The following is a 19,125-nucleotide window of genomic DNA, read 5'->3' as shown; positions in this document are numbered from 1 at the left end:
GTCTGAGAATATTCTGAGAACAGATAATTATCTAAAGCAGAGTACATATTATTACTTTACAAGCACACGACTTGCCTCAAAAATAAAATAAAAGACAAAACTACGCTTAAATCAGAAATGCGTGATATTCAAAAACATATGTTGCCTTAAACTGCAAATCTCCTTTCGGGACATAAAATTCAAGGGATTGGTACTCAATATCCAAACACTAACACGAACAAAATCAAAATGGGAGATATGCATGTTTCAAAACTATTTGTTTAATGCAAATTGCATCAGTCAGCAATTATATGCTAAAAATGACGTTAAGTTGGCAACAGGTTTAAAATAGTATTATTGTCAAAGAGCATATAAAAAGAATAAATAAAGCGCCAGTCCATTTAGTTAAGTTTTACTAGTGGATACAGAAATTTTAGGTAAATGTGTTTTGTACGGACATGTGAATATATTTTGCTGCTAATACTGTGAATAAAACCGCTTTAAATGATAAATGTAATTGTGCTTATCTCCGAGAACTTTTATTCATTTGCAATTTTAGCAGCATTGATATCTTTCTAATAATACTAGATCAACTAATATATTGTGTTAAAGTTAAACATAAAAATTCCAAGCATTATTATTGAGAAAGTATTAATTTTGATGTTTTCTTCTAGGTTTCATCATGGAAAAGAAGACGATTTTCTGTCTGCTCTTTTATTTCAGTTTCACGATTGCAGGTGCACGTATATATCCTTAATTACTCTTCTCAATTGTTTTGCTTCAGGAAACACCTGATTTCTTTGGGCTTCCATCGTGTCTACGATTTGACGCGCAAATGATATATGAAACTTGCAGTACATTCGTTCAATGGAAACACTGATGCGTAACAGTGTGGAGAGTGTTAATATTTTCGACATCCGTCTTTCTGGTTCATCTTATAATATACGAGGAGGATTGCATAGAATATAATAACTAAAGATTCTCTATTTTAGAGCGATAAGCAAAAATTCATAATTTGTGTTCTAGGTATGGATGCATTCATTTGTAGTTCCGGGTCCTAAATGAGGCCAGTCACTCTATTAGGGCCCAAATTATTCGCAAAAATATGTTCAAGAATAAATATTTTGTCAAATTACTCACATCAAAACCACAGGCGTAAACTCAAGTTTTCTTAAAACATAATTCATTGAAAAAACAAATCAAACTTCTTAGAAAAAATGTTTTACATATAGTTGATATCCATGGAAAAAAGATCTTTTCTTGAAAAAAAAGCTATGTTTTACTTAATCCTTGACAGATTAATATTTAGTCATAGTTATAACTAAATACTGCAACTGATTTGAAATTATTGGCGTACCAGAACTAGTTTTGGCAAAAACTGGCTTCATTTGAAATCCTTTTGTCAGCAAAATGACAATTTTATTATTAAGATTTTCTTTAATTTTTTTTCTTTTCTATTAGTTAAGTGGCCTAGAGGAACATATACTTTAGTGAAACCGAAATCTGGTTGTCCTTCTGGCTGGCTGGAAGGATGGCGAGATCAGGACAACGAGGATAGCGATAATCAAAACTCCATATCCGTTGGACATCACTTCTTTGGTAAGCAGCACCAAAATATGTCAGGATATATCTCGAAGACATTGAGTACGTGGAGCACTTATTGCTTTCCTTATTTTTTTTTTATATTTTCTCAATTTTGTTTGTGTCTCTAGAGTTCTATAAATAACGAAAACTTTCATTGGTGTTGATAGCATTAATACACTCTCAGATTTCAAATTGCCGATTTTTTACTGGTATATAAAAGTTATGCAAAACATATGTCGATTTCCATAAATAGTAATGGAAATATCACCGACAAACTATAACATAATATGTGTTATCTAATGAAACCTTTTTACTTGTTTCAATCTTCTGTTTATGAAAAATAAATTAAAAATATAATTCATTTCTTATCATTAACTTAATGGAAAAAAAATCGCAGCCAATGGAACATTTTCTATCACATGTATATAATATTTGTCTGAAAAATCCACATCCCTATTTATACTGGCAACAAAAATCCTCTTTAAAGCTATATAAACTTTAACCCCTTTAGTGGACCTATCCCACATAAAGCAAGATTGGATGTTTTTTAACAAAGGATATCATATTCATTTCCTTTACCAGTAATGATTTTAATAATCTTGGAGGTACACTACCGGGTGGTGTTTTCATGAAAATTTGGCAATTTGTAGTTCTTGCAGATCTTGTATAGAAAAATTTAAATATTTTTTCCTGTTCCTTCTGTTCAAATACTGAGTGTTTGAACCACTTTTTACCTTCCTTAATTTGACATAGTTGGTAATAGTTTGACAAACCTAATGATTTAGAGAAGCTTCCACATCAGTTAGATACATGTTACTTAAGTGTCTTACTGGTTCCTGATATCTTTTACATATTTTCCCATTTCTTTATATTTTCCATTTGGAAACTGCATGACTTCAATTAAACTACACTCAAGTCACTTTTTATTCAAGAAAGCGTAGACATAGTAACTTTGATTCTAGAAAAGTTAAAAATGAGACAGTTTTATGATTGTGTATGGACAAAGATAGCAATAGGCATGTTGCTGAGTAAGTTGAAATATTAACCTTTATACACTGGCTTTCCAGGTTCCTTTGGCAGGAACATGAAGTTCTACTACTGTACCAAAGATCCCAATGACATAAATGACGAAGGATTCTGGCCTGCTGGGAATTATTGCATTTTAAAGCATGATCAATCTTGTCCTCCGAAAGGTTAAATGTTTTCTTTAATATAATTCACCATTTTCAACTAAACTCCTAATTATTGTTGAATGATTGAAGTTAAGCAGAACCAATTTCAACCATGCATACGTATTCAAATTATCCAAAGCCAAAGTTTTCAGATTTTTTCCTAGTCATTAGGTCATTTCAGAAATGACTGTTTTTGTATATTACATGCACATAGGTTTTCTAAGTGGAAGTATACACTGGGATGACGAAGACTCTAGAAATAAAAACTCACATGGAGGAACACTACCCAGTGGAAGTTATGACAGGAATACCAGGATTGATTACTGCTGCAGGTATAATTTTAGATGGCTCATTTGGAAGAAAGTCTAACGAAAAATATTAAATTTCTTTTTTAACTTTGTAGTTTCAAAAATGATTTCAAAACATAATCATAGACATATTCCACAATGATGATGACGATTAACCCTCCTTTGATTTCAAAAACGGGAGCAACCTGGAGACATATTTTAGAGATTAAAAAATTAGTACGAAGGGGTCATTTGAATTAATTCTTGCATTCCACCATGTTTCAAATTAAAGTCTACGCCCTGCATTTCCTACAAATATTCTTCAACAGTTTAGTCCAAACTTTAGTCATAGCTGGTGATGTAAATATAATTTAAAATGATCTAAAAGCAATCATTTTAAAAGGTTCTTAATACAGAGAGCCCCACTCTTTCCATTGGCGACAAAACTTAATTTCTATCATGAATTTAGTCGAGGATTATGCCAAACGAAGGGCAAAATATGAAAAACTTTGACAGCATGAATTAAGTGTTTTAGAAATATTATTAAAGAATCGTGTTAGAAAGTCCAAAGGCAATAATTGAACCATTTATCCTTCCTTTTTCACTAAATCGGAAGTGATAAAAGAATTAGAAAGACATAAACAATATGTTATGGTTCCAGCAGACAAGGCTTCTAATAATATCGTCTGTGTTTTTAAGGCGCATTATTACAACTGTATTTTTTTTAAGAACTTAGTTTTAATTCTACTTACAAGCACAGTTTACTTTCAAAGGATGAAATTCTTTAAAAAAAAATCACATTTCATGCAGTCTTTAAAACTTATACCATTCTAGTCAAAGATAGTTCGATCGATCTACCCTACTTTTACTGGATATTATTAAAATCCTTACAAAGAAAGATACATTGCCGGGTCTAGCACCTGCTCTACCAAACCCCTATCTTTACTCAAAAAAAAAAATACTGTATGTGTACTTAAAATAGCGGGCTTCATATTTTAGCGGCTTTGGTGCTGATAACGATGCGCTACTTTATGAATACCGCTAATAAATCATTTATAAGTACAATATATGGCACCCTTGTGTGTAGCGCTAATTCATGAATACGCCAACAACTCAATACCCAGTGATTGTGCTAAATTTTGAATACGCTAATTTATGTACACGTACAGTATTAAAATCCTCCTAGGCACCTGCTCCCATCTCTGGAATTTCCAGGGGTCTTATCTTCTGCTCACAGATTTGTATTGTTTGTGGGTTTTTTCTTATCGTCGCCTATTTTATCTAGAAAAAACATAATTAATTGGTTATATAGTCACTGCTGGACACGTAGCAGAAAAATGTTTAAAAGTTAATAGATATTAGAGTCCTCATATGCACACCCATGTGTAAAGGGTCAGTATAAGGTGTGAGCTACATATATATACTGAAAATAAACAAAATAAATGTGTATCAATAAATAGCTCTTAGAAATTTTGTCAAAGAACTATATGCGGTAAAAGGATATATTTGCTCCCATAAAAGGTAAATTTTGAAAATTTCTAGAAATGTACGAAATTGTATATATTATATGAAAATTCTTAATTGGCAAAAATTATTATAGATTGGAAGTAGATTATTGTCAATGCTTGTATATATGACGTCAAAAACTATTTGAATTTTTCGTTATTTTCAAGATAAAGGAAAAAATGGACAAAATTTGTTCAATTTTGAGTATAGAATTTACTGAGCGCAAGCTTGCTCCAGAACAATAATCACACATCTGATTGATATTATAATTCTACACATTATATCAAAAGATAGAGCTGGGACAGACCTGCGCTCAATGACTTTTAATAAAAAATATCGACATAAAATACACTTTTTTCTCTCAAAATCATTGAAAATTTGAATTTATGTCATCTTCTTGACGTCATATCTAACATATGATGTCATTGCTGATGAAAATAGGTATTGTTCTCAAAACTGCAGATACCCCCTGGTTTAGAACATAATTATAGACTTCTCCATCAAAGTTTGATTCTGGGGGCAGATATTAGTCAATACCGAATATAGTCCTTTGATGACGATGTACATTTACAAAACCTTATACACAAAACTTTTAAAAAAGGGATTTATACATATCCCCCATGTCTACTCAAAGCTTCAAGTGAGCTCTTCTGATCAAAACTGTGTCTGGTTTCGTCTGTGTGTTTTGTTTTTGACACCCTGTCGCGATGTATACCATACCCGCCTCCTTTCTGTAAGGAACTAAATTCAATAAAATGAAGGGGCCAACTATTTAAAGTAGAGATGATATTGGAAACGTTTAAAATGTGTCGGATTAATAAAAACATCTTTTGAATTCATGATAAGAAGAACTTTATAAAACTGCTTACTTACATATTGCTGATTTATGTAGAACTCGGTGAATGGATTCCGCAGCGTAGAATACAATTTTGTAAATAACAAATGTATTTACTGAAAAATTAAATAGCTTTTCCATGGATTATTTTTTCTCAACATGAAGCGCAGATTCAATGTTTTTTTTTTTTTTTTTTGGGGGGGGGGGGGGGTTACAAAGATGCAAAATTATTTACGTCATAACAAACATTATAGTCTTAACTCTTGGGTAGTTTCGGTCCACAAAATATACTAGTATTTCAAAAAAGTATCTTATCATTTTTATATGATGGATACAATGCATGAAAATGATTATTATTGAATTAAGAAAAACACATCATTTACTATGCAGAATACAAAAATTGAAGCCCCTTGATAGAGATAGATAAAAATGCTGTCTACTGTGGATCACCACATTTTCGCGACACCTTATTTAGTATAGGAATATTTAGGTAGTTATTTGGTATTTATAAGTATTTATAATGTTGTTTATAATCTTTAATAAGAAAAAAGAGAGTAAAATTTTCACGAACGGAGGGTCTCGCGTAATTACGCAAAAATAAGGTTTTCGTGAACAAAAAGTGATTTACAGTACCTGGAAAATGTCTGACATCGTCTCCATGACTAAGAACATAAATTACTTAGCTTTTAGCTCTATAGTATCTATTCAAACAAAATATTTTATTCGATGGAAAGGTGATCGTCATTCGTCAATCTGCTTGTCTGTTCGTCTGTAAAGAATTTTTCAAAACGCTTCCATTTCTGTAGATTTTGCTCGTTTCTTTTTAAGTTGGTGCACAGGTGGACAATAGAAGGATACTCAATTCTTGGTTATTATATATAGACAATTCTATTAAAATTCTTTAAATCATAACTCTTCCTACAGTTTCAGTCGTATTCCAATAAAACTTTGCACACAAGTAGACTGAACAAGATAAATAATTCTGTGTATTGGATTTTGATTTTTGCGAGTGATGCTGCAATGCTTACTAAAAATAGAAATTACTTCTGTGGCAATCTAATTAAAATTAGGTGTTCCGAATTCGCTACCGCTTCTCAAACATCTAACAACATCCCATTCGGGGTCACGTCAGGGCGACCTTTCGATTATGAATAAACATGAAAATCTTGGCCAATCAGATTCGAGCTTCTGTATACGATTCTAAAATTAGTTCAACGGCTACATCTTCACATTACTGATGCTCAGTAGTCTGTCTTACGTTGAATTAAAGTAAGTTTGGTATAAATTTAATGTATAGTCCGCCAATCAAGCATTCTTACCACCTGAATAACGCAAACGAGAATGCACAAATATACGAGATATCCCGCACGTCACATTCATTGCCTGACGCCACGTGCGTCAGGCAGTATAAGGATTAATATTTCCAAGATCCGAAACTAAGCGATCATTCTTAATGAACTAGATTTTGTGCAAGCTGATTTACAACGGAATTTGTTACCTGCATTTAAAGAAAAACAGTTTGCAGAAGAAGGAATCATATTACTGATGCAAATTAATGATGTGTTTAATTCCTTCAGTTTTTTTGCATGCACATTTTTATTCTTTGCAATTCTTTGTATGGACATGTCCGTGTGACATTTTTTCTGCGTTTCTAAACTACTGGATCAGTCCATTTGCCTTGTACGAAAGGGGTGACACAATCATTTCGCTCCAAATGTCACGTGAATTATCTTCGCGCCTTTTTCTTGGATTGTTCTATTGAATGGGTGTGATAACTTCTATGGAAATAAATAACGTTTATTCTTTTAACCCGATTCTTAAGCTTCAGATTTTTTAACAACAGTAAATTTTATCTCATTTTTTAAAAGAACACATTGTATATGGGCAGGCAACACGGAAGCAATGGATTTGCTGATTATTCTTACTATTTATCCTATAAATGGACTAGTCCAATCATAAACAAACTCCCTCCACCTAGTAAATGGGACATCCCTTCTTGATTCAGTCTGTTTTCCACCTTTTCTTTCAATATTACATTTATTAATAATGTGTGTTTCAAGGTTAGGCTTTTAAAAAAAGCTTAGAAAGTTAGCCAGTAGCATATTATTTCATGCTTTGTAATGAGCAAGGGTTTCCTTTTAATAAGAGAGTAGGTCGGTACCCGTAAAGGAATGGGCTTCACTCCCGTAAGGTTTTAAGTATAGAATCGGCAAAATGAAGAAGACATCATGATCTGTACTGGTTTTCATTTCATAAAAAAGCACGTTATTATAAATATGAGAAAGGTCCTGAAATCGATTGAAAAGAAAAACTATAAACAATTTTTAAAACTGTACATAAAGATGTATTTTAAACTCATTTATAATACATGCATATGGTAAGCATGGTCAGACCATCATAAAGTGAGTTTTTTTCGGAAGGGGGGGGGGGGGGGGGGATTAGTATCTTGTTTTGCTCTAGCTATAAACTGTACAGGCCATTTACTTTGAGTTCTAGAGCAGCATTGAAGCATTTTTGTCTCAAACACTTCAAGACAACTTTCACAGTTAAAAGTGTTCATAATTTTCTTCGTCGTCGATCGAGAACGACGGAAAACTATCACTGACGAGAGTGTGCATAAAGAACCGCGCCCTCTGGTAAGAGAGTACATGTGATATGAATTTCTTTAAAACGAATCATCTGTTTTTCCTAGAATTATAATCTACGCTAGTGCACTTGCAGTTTCATCCCAACGTAACTAGGCAGCCCGTGGGCTAACTAATAAAGGGCCAAATAGTGGCATGTCTTAGATATTCGTTAATCTGTAGTATTTAATTGGTTATGACTTTTGAGAAAGTCAATTCAGGCCCGTAAGAAGCAGTTTCACTTTGAGGGGACACAACCATACATTTTCAGTTGGGGGGGGGGGGGGGGACACTATGAACCTATGAACTACCAAAATTCCTTGACAAGCAAAAAAAAAGTCATCTGACATTATTATTGAGGGGGCACAAGCATATAGCAGCTATGCTTTCTATAGTATTCTATATATCGGCAAAATTATTGGGGGGGGGGGGGGGGGCGGCTCCTCCGTGCCCCCTCCCCCGGTTCCTACGGCAATGCAATTGTACATCTTGTGTAATGAAGTATCGCAACTATGTCGCTCCTTGATGACGGAAACATTTAGCACCTCTCTCGCTTATACGTTCCATAGATAATGATTGATTAGTCAGGCAAGCTTTTTGAAAAGCTATTACTTGTACATAGCAAGGCATTTGCCATGCATATTCTGTTTACTACGAAACTCCTCGGGCTTTTAGGTTGGCAGTGAAAAAAGAAATGCATCCGAACTATAAACCAAAATTTCGGAGGCAGCGATTTCATTGGCTAATCGAAAGGTCGTTCTGACATGACCCCGAATGGGATGTTGTTAGATGTTTGAGAAGCGGTAGTGTATTCGGAACATCTAATTTTGATAATTAGATTGTTTCTGTGGAATCTTTCAAATTTCTATTATTCATACAGATTAAGTATCAAAATTGTTCTACACATACCTGTCTTTATACGGGCCAGGGGCTTATAGGAACTAAGAACTATTAGCTTTAGCTGACAGTACATATTCAAACATAATATGAAGAAGGAAACTTTAGCACATTCTTATAGTTATATGATAATAGTACATAAATGTTCATTTTATCTCCAAAATATAAAGTTTGCTTTCTCACGTACTGGGGCAAACAGCAGTTACTCATCAATTGCAAATTATCTTTTGCACTTTTCTCAATTTTCCTAAGGGTAATAAAGCTCTTTAGCAGCAACTCCCTATCATTTGTAGCATGGTTTATCCACTACTAGGTACATGAAATAGAGATATCTAAACTGGATATAGTTCCCAGACATGGAATAGGCTACTGCATAAATGATAGATTTGGCATGGAGATCTTTTCTTTGTAACTATAAGTATAACAAATTAAAAATGCCATATTTTAATGTTAAGTATTTTTATCACAGAAAAGATGGTTCATATACCAGAGAAATAGAGCTGCCAACAACAAAACCATTTTATTTGATGAGATTTACTTCCCCTTGTCAGCTGGTCAAAGGAATGTACGTCAGAGAAGAGCACGTGCATTTTGATGACGAGGATCACAACAACAAAAACTCGGTATCCGGAAGTCATCCATATGGAGCTGGAGGAGGAAACCATGATCTGTATTACTGTTATTATTCTCCTCTGTAAAGGAAAATCTGAAATTCATATACACGTACACTAATTTGGTTGTATTTTTCAATTGAATTGTTTTAATAAAAACAGTCTTCAAATGTTAATATCTGATTTACTTCAACGAATGGTTATCCAGTTCATAGTTCCCTTTCAAAAGAAGAGATTTCTCAAAACATACTTCAGTTATAAATATTCCCAACAACCGAATTGAATTTGAATGTCTAGCTGGATTCCAAAACTTCACGAAAGTTCATACAAAGATACTCTATTAAATAGTGTGGAATGGAATCTTTCTGATTCTACACACAAGTTTTATGAAGTTCGTGATAAAATGTTGCTGAGGAATTCAATTCGATGACTCTATAAATATATCCAAGAATTTTTGTTTCATTTAACAATATTTATTTTCCTCTTTTGAGAAATATCAATGACGTTTTATCAATTAACAATTTTAATTTTCATTCCTAACCGTCACAGTAGCTCAGTAAGTAGAGCGCTTCGTGATCGGAAGGTCGTGAGTTCGAATATCGGCCGCGACTGACCATAGTCGATAAAAAATAGGTAGCAACTGTTCCTTTGCCTTTGAAGTAAAAGTTGCGGGTCCTTCGGATGAGACCTTAAAAACCGAGGCCCCGTGTCACGAGAGGCGCTGGCACGATAAAGATCCCTCACTGCACAATGGCCCTGAGTACCGAGTAAAGGTCTACATTTGAAGCCCTTGACTTGTATATGATGACGTCTCTATGTGAGTGAAAAATTCTCGAATGGGACGTAAAACAATATTCAATCAATCAATCAATCATTTTCATTCCGACGTTGATTCGATTTATCCCTTTGAACTCGAAATAAAAGACACCACAGTTTCCCCTTTGTAATTTGGACAGTTGCCAGATTAATTTAACATGAGGATCTTACCCTTATCCCAGATGACTTCCCCAACATACCTGTAGTTTGTACCAAATAATATTCCTGCAAAATATACGCTATTCCCATATCTTCTTTGGACAGTTATCAGCTTAATTTAACATGAGTTTATTACCTTTTAGTTTATAGCAGCTAATATTCCTTCAAAACACACGCTTTTACTCAAACTTCTTTTGGACAATCACAAGAGTACCGTAGTGCGGAAAAACAATGCGCTAATTCATGGTAACCATTAATAAATCAGCAAAATAAATACGATACACGTGCGGACGTGTGTGATTCATGATTACGCCAACGACTTAATACCCAGTTATTATGTAAACTTTTGAATACATCAATTTATTTAACGTACAGTATTTTAACATGAGGATAATACCCTGATCCCAGAAGTTTTCTCACCTACATGTAGTTTGTATCAGCTAATATTCCTGCGCATAACACGCTAATACCCTACCTACCTTTGACAGTAACAAGATAAATTTAACATGAAGATATTACCCTGATTTCAGTTGCTTTTCCTCACCTACCTGTACTTTGTGCCAGTTAAAATTCCTGTAAACCACACATTAGTGCCCTACATACTTTTGACAAACGGAATGACTTCAGTTTTTTTTTCCATTGTCGACCTCCCTTAATTATGTAGTAATATTCCACTTAAATACGGTGGTTATTAGGGATGGGTATCGGCAAAAATTTCGTATCGTGATATATCACGATTTTTTTCCCATAAATATCACGATAAATCGTGATATTTTTACACAAAATTTTTTCTACAATTTCAAATGAATTTTTATAATATTTTTAAAAAATATGCTATAAAACATAACTTTACTTTTCTTAATTTTCATTTCTTTAATACAAAGCATGTTTTAATGCCTTTGTTTAACTGTTTTCAACATTTTTTTACACTTCCTGTAATTGTCATTCAATAGTTTGAGCAAATAATAAATAATTTCCGGAATTTATAGTTATGTACAAAATACCGGTATTTTAGTCTCCGTATCACGATACGTATCACGCAATAAAAAATCGCGATATACCGGTATACCGATAAAATCGCGCATCCCTAGTGGTTATGTATCCCAAGTGATTCCATACGTAAGAGCATGCTCTGAGTACGAACAATTTTCAAACCAAGGTAAGCTACTGAAAAATGAGTTGATGTTACAAGGATTTAAAAAGTCCTTTTTTAGTATGCTTTTGCAAATTCTATAGTTGATCGTTATAATGATCTTGTTTGTAAGCGTAACCTATCGTTGAGTCGTATTTTGTCTGACATAATTCATAAAATTTGCTTGAATACTAAATTTGACAACGGAGTACTCCATCTAACTTAACAATACAATGGGCTCAAGGCAGGTATGGCCGATCGACAGGGAATGCTTAATCCTCCTAGGCACCTAATCCCACATCAAGTGTTTCCATGGGTCCGTGTTTTTGCCCTATCACGTTTCGTTTTTTTACAGGATTTATGAGATTGATCATCGTTCGTTATCTTCATCATTTACATCACAAGTTTATTTAACATGGGGTTAAAACCCTTATCCAAGATATCCCCCCTCCTACCTGTAGTGTACCAGCTAACATTCATGGACAATATACGATATTCCCCTTTCTACTTCAGACAATTACAGGATTATGTTAACATGAGGATATAACCCCGATTCCGGATCTTTTCCTGTACCCACCTCTAATTAGTACTAGCCATGATTCCTGATATACCCTATCTTCTTTGGACGATCAGAAAATCATTTTATCAAGAGGATATTAACTTTATCAAGACATTTCTCCCACCTACCTGTAGTTTGTACCAGCTAATATTTCTGAACAATATACATATTGATTTCTCATGATTCACTAACTTAACATGTCTAAAACGAGCATGCATTTAGCCCTCCACCACTTGAGAAATCAATATGACCTGGATTGAAGCCCCTGAGAGAAAACTCATTATATTCATAAAAATCTTCTATACTTTAATATAACCATCAGAAAAGCTGCTTTCATGATTATAATCTGCAATTAGCTATCTACAAAATTCTTAAAATTCATGACCCTCGGGTTTATGATTCATTTCTTAGAGGGGCTAGATATAAAAAAAAAACCAAACAAATAAACAAACATTATAAATACAAGATTTATTTCTCTGGTCATGGACATACAAGCAGTTTGCATGATTATGAAAAACAAACCTAGCCCTCTACTAAACTGTTAATTTTTTGTCCCTTTTATATGTGGTTCAGGACCTACTGAAAATAGTGATAATATGGTTATTTAATGAAAATATATTACATGGTTGCATGAATACAATATACTTCGATAGGTAGGTGGGAGAAAACATCTGGGATCAGGGTAATATCCTCATTCTAAATAAATCCGTAACTGTCCAAAGTAAAAAGGGAATAACAAATAATTTACAAGAATCTTAGCTGGTAAAAGCTACAGGTAGGTGGGAGAAAACAAATGGTAACTAATCAAAGTAGGTAATGATATAGCGTGGTTTGGACAGGCATATTAGCTGGTATAAACTACAGGAAGGTGGGAGAAAACATCCAGAATCAAGTTACTAGTAATATCCTCATGTTAAATTAATCTTGCAATTGTAAAATATAGGTATTATTTATTAGCGTTAGTTGTGCGGGAATCTTAGCTGGTACAAAAAAAGGTAGGCGTGTTTGAAGGGGGGGGGGGGTCTGGGATCAAGTTTGTATTCCTATGTTAAATTAATATTGAAATTGTTAAAAATATGTAGGGAATTAGTGTGTATTGTGCAGGAATCTTAGCTGGTGCAAACTACAGATTGGTGTGATGACACATCTATGTAGTATCAGTGTTTTTACATGAAAAATTAATCTTGCATCTGTCGAAAGTAGATAGAGGAATAGGTTGTATTGCTTAGGAATTTAAATTGATAGAATTTACAAGTAAAAGGGGAAAAAGCTCTGCTATCAACTTTGGATGTCAATAGTACGTTTGGAAACACCCTGTATTGCGTTTGGATATACCTCTGTACATCGTGAGAAAATAAATTTTTGCACTTTGTTAGATGTTCAGGTAAAAAACAAAAACAAACATTAAATCGGTCGAAATACAAATTCACATGGACAGTCAATACATTTAATAATTTAGTTTAATGACTTTTCCTTTAATTTAAATAAATCCACGACTGTCAATATTTATTGATATTTAATGAGTAATTTATATTGATACATTGTTAACATAGACTAGAATTTCAGCTTTTACTCATACGATTTTATACATAATTCCCAGTTACATAATTATTATTTAAAAATTTTCCTTTAATGTCGTAAATTAGTTACATGTCGAATATTCCACATACGAGTGAATACCGGTATATCCGTACACATTCCATATCCGCACACTAAAGATCGATAACTCGTGTTTTCCTACCTGAATTCTGTGCCATCTCGTATTAACCCTGTTTTAGATAGAACGTTCTATCCTTAAAATGATACTGTCCTTCGGACCCGTTTTAACGATAGAATTCGTTCCTGGCAATGTTGCAAAATAAACACGGGCGATAACTCGAACCTGTGCATTTTCTATGAACAATCCAGAGAGTTCCGAATGTCAACATGGCGTTAAATTTGAAGCGAGGAAAAAACGTTGAGAAAATGAGTTGAATTTTCGTATTTATATCGTTTATTTTTTAGGTTAAAAGGCATATACAATCTCAAAAAGGTTTGTTATGATTAATTTGGTAGTTATTTTCAGTGCAACTCCTTTTGTATTCTTCAAAATCATTTCGGAGTGGATCCACTCCGATTTGCTACATTGCAAATATATGGGACGTATTCTAACTGTGGTGAGGGCTTGTCCCGAGACACAGTTAGATTATTCTAACTAACCCTGTTTACCTTCAAATATGGGGTATGTTATACATGTAAAGCTTATTTAAACATTAGAGTTATCTGTCTTGGTCCTCATCAGTCCTTGACTTACCATTACATGTAAAATATTCCGTACTAAATCTGTATCAGGGAACATTAAGAGGAGGGCTCCCCCACCCAACCTCCATAATATTTTTTTTTCAACCGAATATCATGTGCCAAGACGATGCATACGTTCTGAAAATGAGAATAAAAAGTTCTCCTTTTAATTTGCCTTCACAGAAGAAATATGAATTTTTTTTTAATGTGTTTACTTAATTCTTTAAAATTAAATTACAATTTCTAAAACATTCGCTTTGAAAAAAGTTATCATTTGACAATTGATTCATAATCAACTAGACGCTTAGTAGGCAAGTTTGCTGTGATAAGCACTTTGGCTAAGCCAAAAGAAAGGAAATGGAAGGAAATTATTTTCAATAACTTTGGGAAATATTTTAAATTACAGCTTTTTAAAACTAGCTTCAAAACATTTGAGGAACAAACAAAGGGCTTGTAGTTGTACATAATAAAAATATCAGCCTTCTACATCCGAGTCCGTGTGTTTTATCACGTAAAACAAACACTCTTACTATCAGTATACTCTGTTTACCTGTATATATATATATCTATATAATTCTTACACATTCCTGATGCAGGTGTCACATTCTTAACATTGCTATTAACCCCGGGTACTTTAATATTTATTTACACTGTCGTGAACACACCTGAAATTCATTACTCCCTTCAATTAAAATTAAATTATGTCTTCATAAACAGAACCAGGAAAGCTGGGAGAGAAAATCATTTGATTCCTTGGAAATGTTTGACATTTTAAGACTTCTATAATGTTATCACACATAAAGAGAAACAGCAGCAAGTTTCTTATTAGTCTAGCCAGTGGATTCAGAGTCTCAAAGGAATCGTAAAGTTCATCAACATGATCAAGGACACATGCAGAAAATTAAAGCTATGTACATGTAGTTGTATGCTCTAAAAATCCTAATATGCATGTTATAGTTTTCAATATACTTGCTCATAAATTCCTACATTAAAAAATTAAAATATTCCAAGGATTTTTTTTTTCATCTTATTACTTTATAATAAAGCAGTATGTATACTTTTTAAAAATGCTTCCACAAACAAGCAGCTTGTGAAGCTAGATTGTGAAAAGAAGGGGTGACATTCCTTCAAGGGTAAGTCAACAAAGTTATCAGAGATGCGATGATTTGGTCAGCGGTCAGTGACTGGACGACACGGATTCTGACACTTTGGTGTGGAATGTCACACGTGATGACCATCTCATGAATTAACACTAAACACATAGTGATCAGGTTGCAGCAACAGGTGACAATGTTTACCTTGAGTAAATCGACTCAAAAGACAGTCTCCATTTCTTTGACCTTCGTCACCTTGGTTTTTGAGTACATAATTTTAAAATTTGTGTCATATATATTAGTTATCAAAATTCCTAATTATTTTTGGTTCTTTTATATAAATTCATACACTTTAATTTTAAATTTTCCACATCAAGATTAGAAAGAAAACCTTACGTAGACAGACATCAGGACGAGGCAGGGTAAAAGATGCAGAACGTCGTATTAAATTTTTTAAAAAATCCTGCGAAATCAGAGACCAAACAATAAATTCACGTAATATTTAGCAAGTATTTAGCTCGCCTGTCCACTTAATCAAAATCCTATTCCAATGCTGGAAGGCCGTGCGTGCTTAAAATTGGAGGGGGTGTAGATTCTTTAAAAGATTGATCTCTTCATCCATGTTCTATTAACATATGGGTTAAAGAACCCATCCCTTCCAAAAATGGAAACGGATATATCTAGAATATGTAAGAAATAGGTAAAACTCTGAACAAATTAAAGAGGGGTATGATAATAATGTCAAAACATAGATTCTGATATTTGATACATCAACTTTATAGATACTTTAAAAAATAATAAAGCATAGAGCAAGACTTTGGAACTTCATGAGGCACTTTGAAATTGAGATGCCAAACAAACTGGTCAATAAGATGCTTTGAAAGGTTAAGCAAAATCAGTCAGATAGGTGTCGTGCAAGGTTGCAATTTTCCTTTTGGTAATTAGACTAAAGTGTGAAGAAGCAAAGACAAACAACAGCTGAGTAAAGTGTCTTGACTTTGTTAATTTGGCAAAATCTTCAACCTAAAAAAAAATGTATACCGAGAACGATAAAATATACTTGCTGAAGGAGCGAGTTTAACCGACTCAAATCTGAACCATTATGAAGATAAAGGAACAGCTACTACAAAAATGAAAAGGATTAGTGAGGTTACTTAAAATTAAATAAAAACCTCTGCTTAATTTGTAGACAAAACCTCGTTATAGCATCTACAGTGTTCTCACAAAGAACAGAGAACGCGTTCGATGTTAGGATGACAACGTACAAGAGCGAAGGAGGTGCATATACAGTCAAACCTCGTTATCTCGAACTCGGTGAAACCGAGAAAAAACTTCGAGATATTCGTATGTAGGCAATAGCAATGCTCTCGAATTGTCGCCCTTGGTAGCTTAACTGTACTGACAACCGAAGCAGTCCTACATGTATATAGCAGGCAAAGAATTACGAGCTCGAGGCGGGAATTGTTCAGATATGAAACCATGAACAGATTGAATTCTTTGTCGGAGTTTCTTGTACGTCTGCAGCATGGTTTAGCCTTAAATGTTGACATCTACAGGCAGTTTACATTTTTTCCTCCTGTGTGCTATGTAAGCCAACACCTGTTGATGATGAACGGTCAATAAGATTTTTAAAAATTATGCAACAGGATACATAAATGTTTTTAAAAAGTCCTATACTCTGCATATGAATGAAGTCCGTGTTGAACATCTTGATAAATATGATATTTTCTTTGATTAACATAACAATATGGTCTCTGTCGGCTCCGCTGGCAAGGTCACGAGTCTTTTTATAGTACAGTGAATTTGATCGTTGGTATGTGGTTCGGCAAGACTGTCAATGCCTTGTTTATCTCCACGCCGAGGAGTAAATCCACCCTGAGTTTGCGGGGTCACTTGTCAGTTTTGACATGTCAATTGTTGGAAATATAAAAAAATGTTTATAAACAACTCACTCGATCTGTAAAAGTGCATACAGATGGCTCCAAAAACAGATCGATTTCTTTAGTGTAAGGGTTACAGAGGTAATTTGCTATAAAATTGTTACAGATCTGAAAAGAGAGAGAGAGAGAGAATCAGAGAAATAGGAAGGGAGAGAGAGAGAGTGCTGCAGACTTGGATATCAAGAGTCGTGAGTTGTTCAGAGTGACCACTGCATCATTATTGGCTTCAGAATTGAAGACGTCGATTTTTATTACTATAATATACACTACATGTAGAACGAGATGTAGCTTTTTTTCTGAAGATCAACAATAATATTCTTTCAAGGACAGAATGTAACAAACAACTTGAAAATGTGAAGGCTGATGCATTGATAAACATGGTGAATGAATTTTGTTTTCCCTCGCTTTTTCTTCAAATTCCTATATGAGAATTTTGAGATATACTAAGTTCTACTACATCCATATCAAACGCACATTTCACCACTGTCATACCGCACAGCAACTGTATTCTGTTTTAGTTGGTAGATAGAACTTTTATCTACTACATGTATTTTTGGTGAACTTGCACAAACTTATAATCATAACCATTTAGAAGTTATGGAATTTTCGTCGGCTACAATATGCACCTACACTCACAGCAGATATTGCCGTTCATTTGGCACATATTGTAACTCTAAAAAAAAATTAGTTAGACATATTCATATCCTCTTCAGCGATAATATCTACACATATCGTCCTCGACTTCAAAGTCATGTGTGCATATGTTCGTGTGGTTATAGTTATAATATGTGTCAATCCCCTCTGTACACATCATCGTCCTTAGAGCTACGGTAATATGGATGATGATAATATCATGATGATATCGAAAATTTTCATGACATTAATATTGCATGTTCACATAAACTTTTATTTGCATTACCGTAACTTATGTCTTTTATGGTAGATATTTACTCATGCAGTTTACATAGAACAATAACTTTAATTTGAATTGATCCTTGGAATATTATTCTTTTTACTTCACATCAAAAATCTTGACGTTAGCCCATTGCAGAGGTGTCTGAGAGAGAAACGAACGACAACTCTGCACAGGCGTTTGGTACCATCATTGTAAAGTTCAATCCCATTTCCTTTGATGTAAAGACTATCAAGGTGAAAGAGTTCAGTTCACAAAATTCGCCATCTTCCTAAACTGACAGACGTAAATCATTAAACATAACAATTTACGATCTCATTTTTATTTCTATGATCAAATTAAGCTCTTTATCTTCTTGCATTGACAGGTGCCTAAACACCAAACCTTTCTTAATCTCCCCCAATAAAGAGTTCTACTGGAGGGGCTACCAGGTGCGTCGGTGTATAGATACAAGAGTTCATTAATTTCAAAGTGTGATAAAATTGCAGACGGGGTGCACCGTAAGAGCCTATATTGTCCATGATTCCTTAAGGTCACCCAGTTGTGCAAAATCACCCCCTAATCACCACTTCATTAATTTAAATGCTCTTCTTTTTCATAATGTAAATTCTTTTCAAAAACAACGATTTATGATGTTCCTCATAAGTATTTTGTATCTGAAATGAATGAATTGGCATCTTAATTCTACGGCCATGCGTTCAAGTCTTAGTTGTATACCATGTAAGAGAGGGTTGTTC

The 19,125-nt window shown here is 33.8% G+C and overlaps 1 protein-coding gene across 1 annotated transcript in view; it reads left to right on the top strand.

Annotated features, from left to right (window-relative positions):
* LOC133188066 (uncharacterized) overlaps window positions 1-9,589 on the top strand; it is a 32,643-nt gene extending 23,054 nt beyond the window's left edge. The window contains exon 5 of the mRNA XM_061323455.1: window positions 9,354-9,589. Coding sequence (XP_061179439.1) covers window positions 9,354-9,582 — 229 coding nt within the window. The 3' untranslated portion in view covers window positions 9,583-9,589. The remainder of the gene's footprint in view (window positions 1-9,353) is intronic.
* The last annotated feature ends 9,536 nt before the right edge of the window (window positions 9,590-19,125 follow it).

The sequence above is a fragment of the Saccostrea echinata genome, unplaced genomic scaffold (genome assembly GCF_033153115.1).
Source record: "Saccostrea echinata isolate AGI-Se365-2 ecotype Australia unplaced genomic scaffold, CSIRO_AGI_Sech_v1 ptg000015l, whole genome shotgun sequence".
Taxonomy (NCBI): Eukaryota; Metazoa; Mollusca; class Bivalvia; order Ostreida; family Ostreidae; genus Saccostrea; species Saccostrea echinata.
The sequence above is the reverse complement of the archived record's forward strand: the minus strand, read 5'-3'. Positions and strand labels throughout refer to the sequence as shown.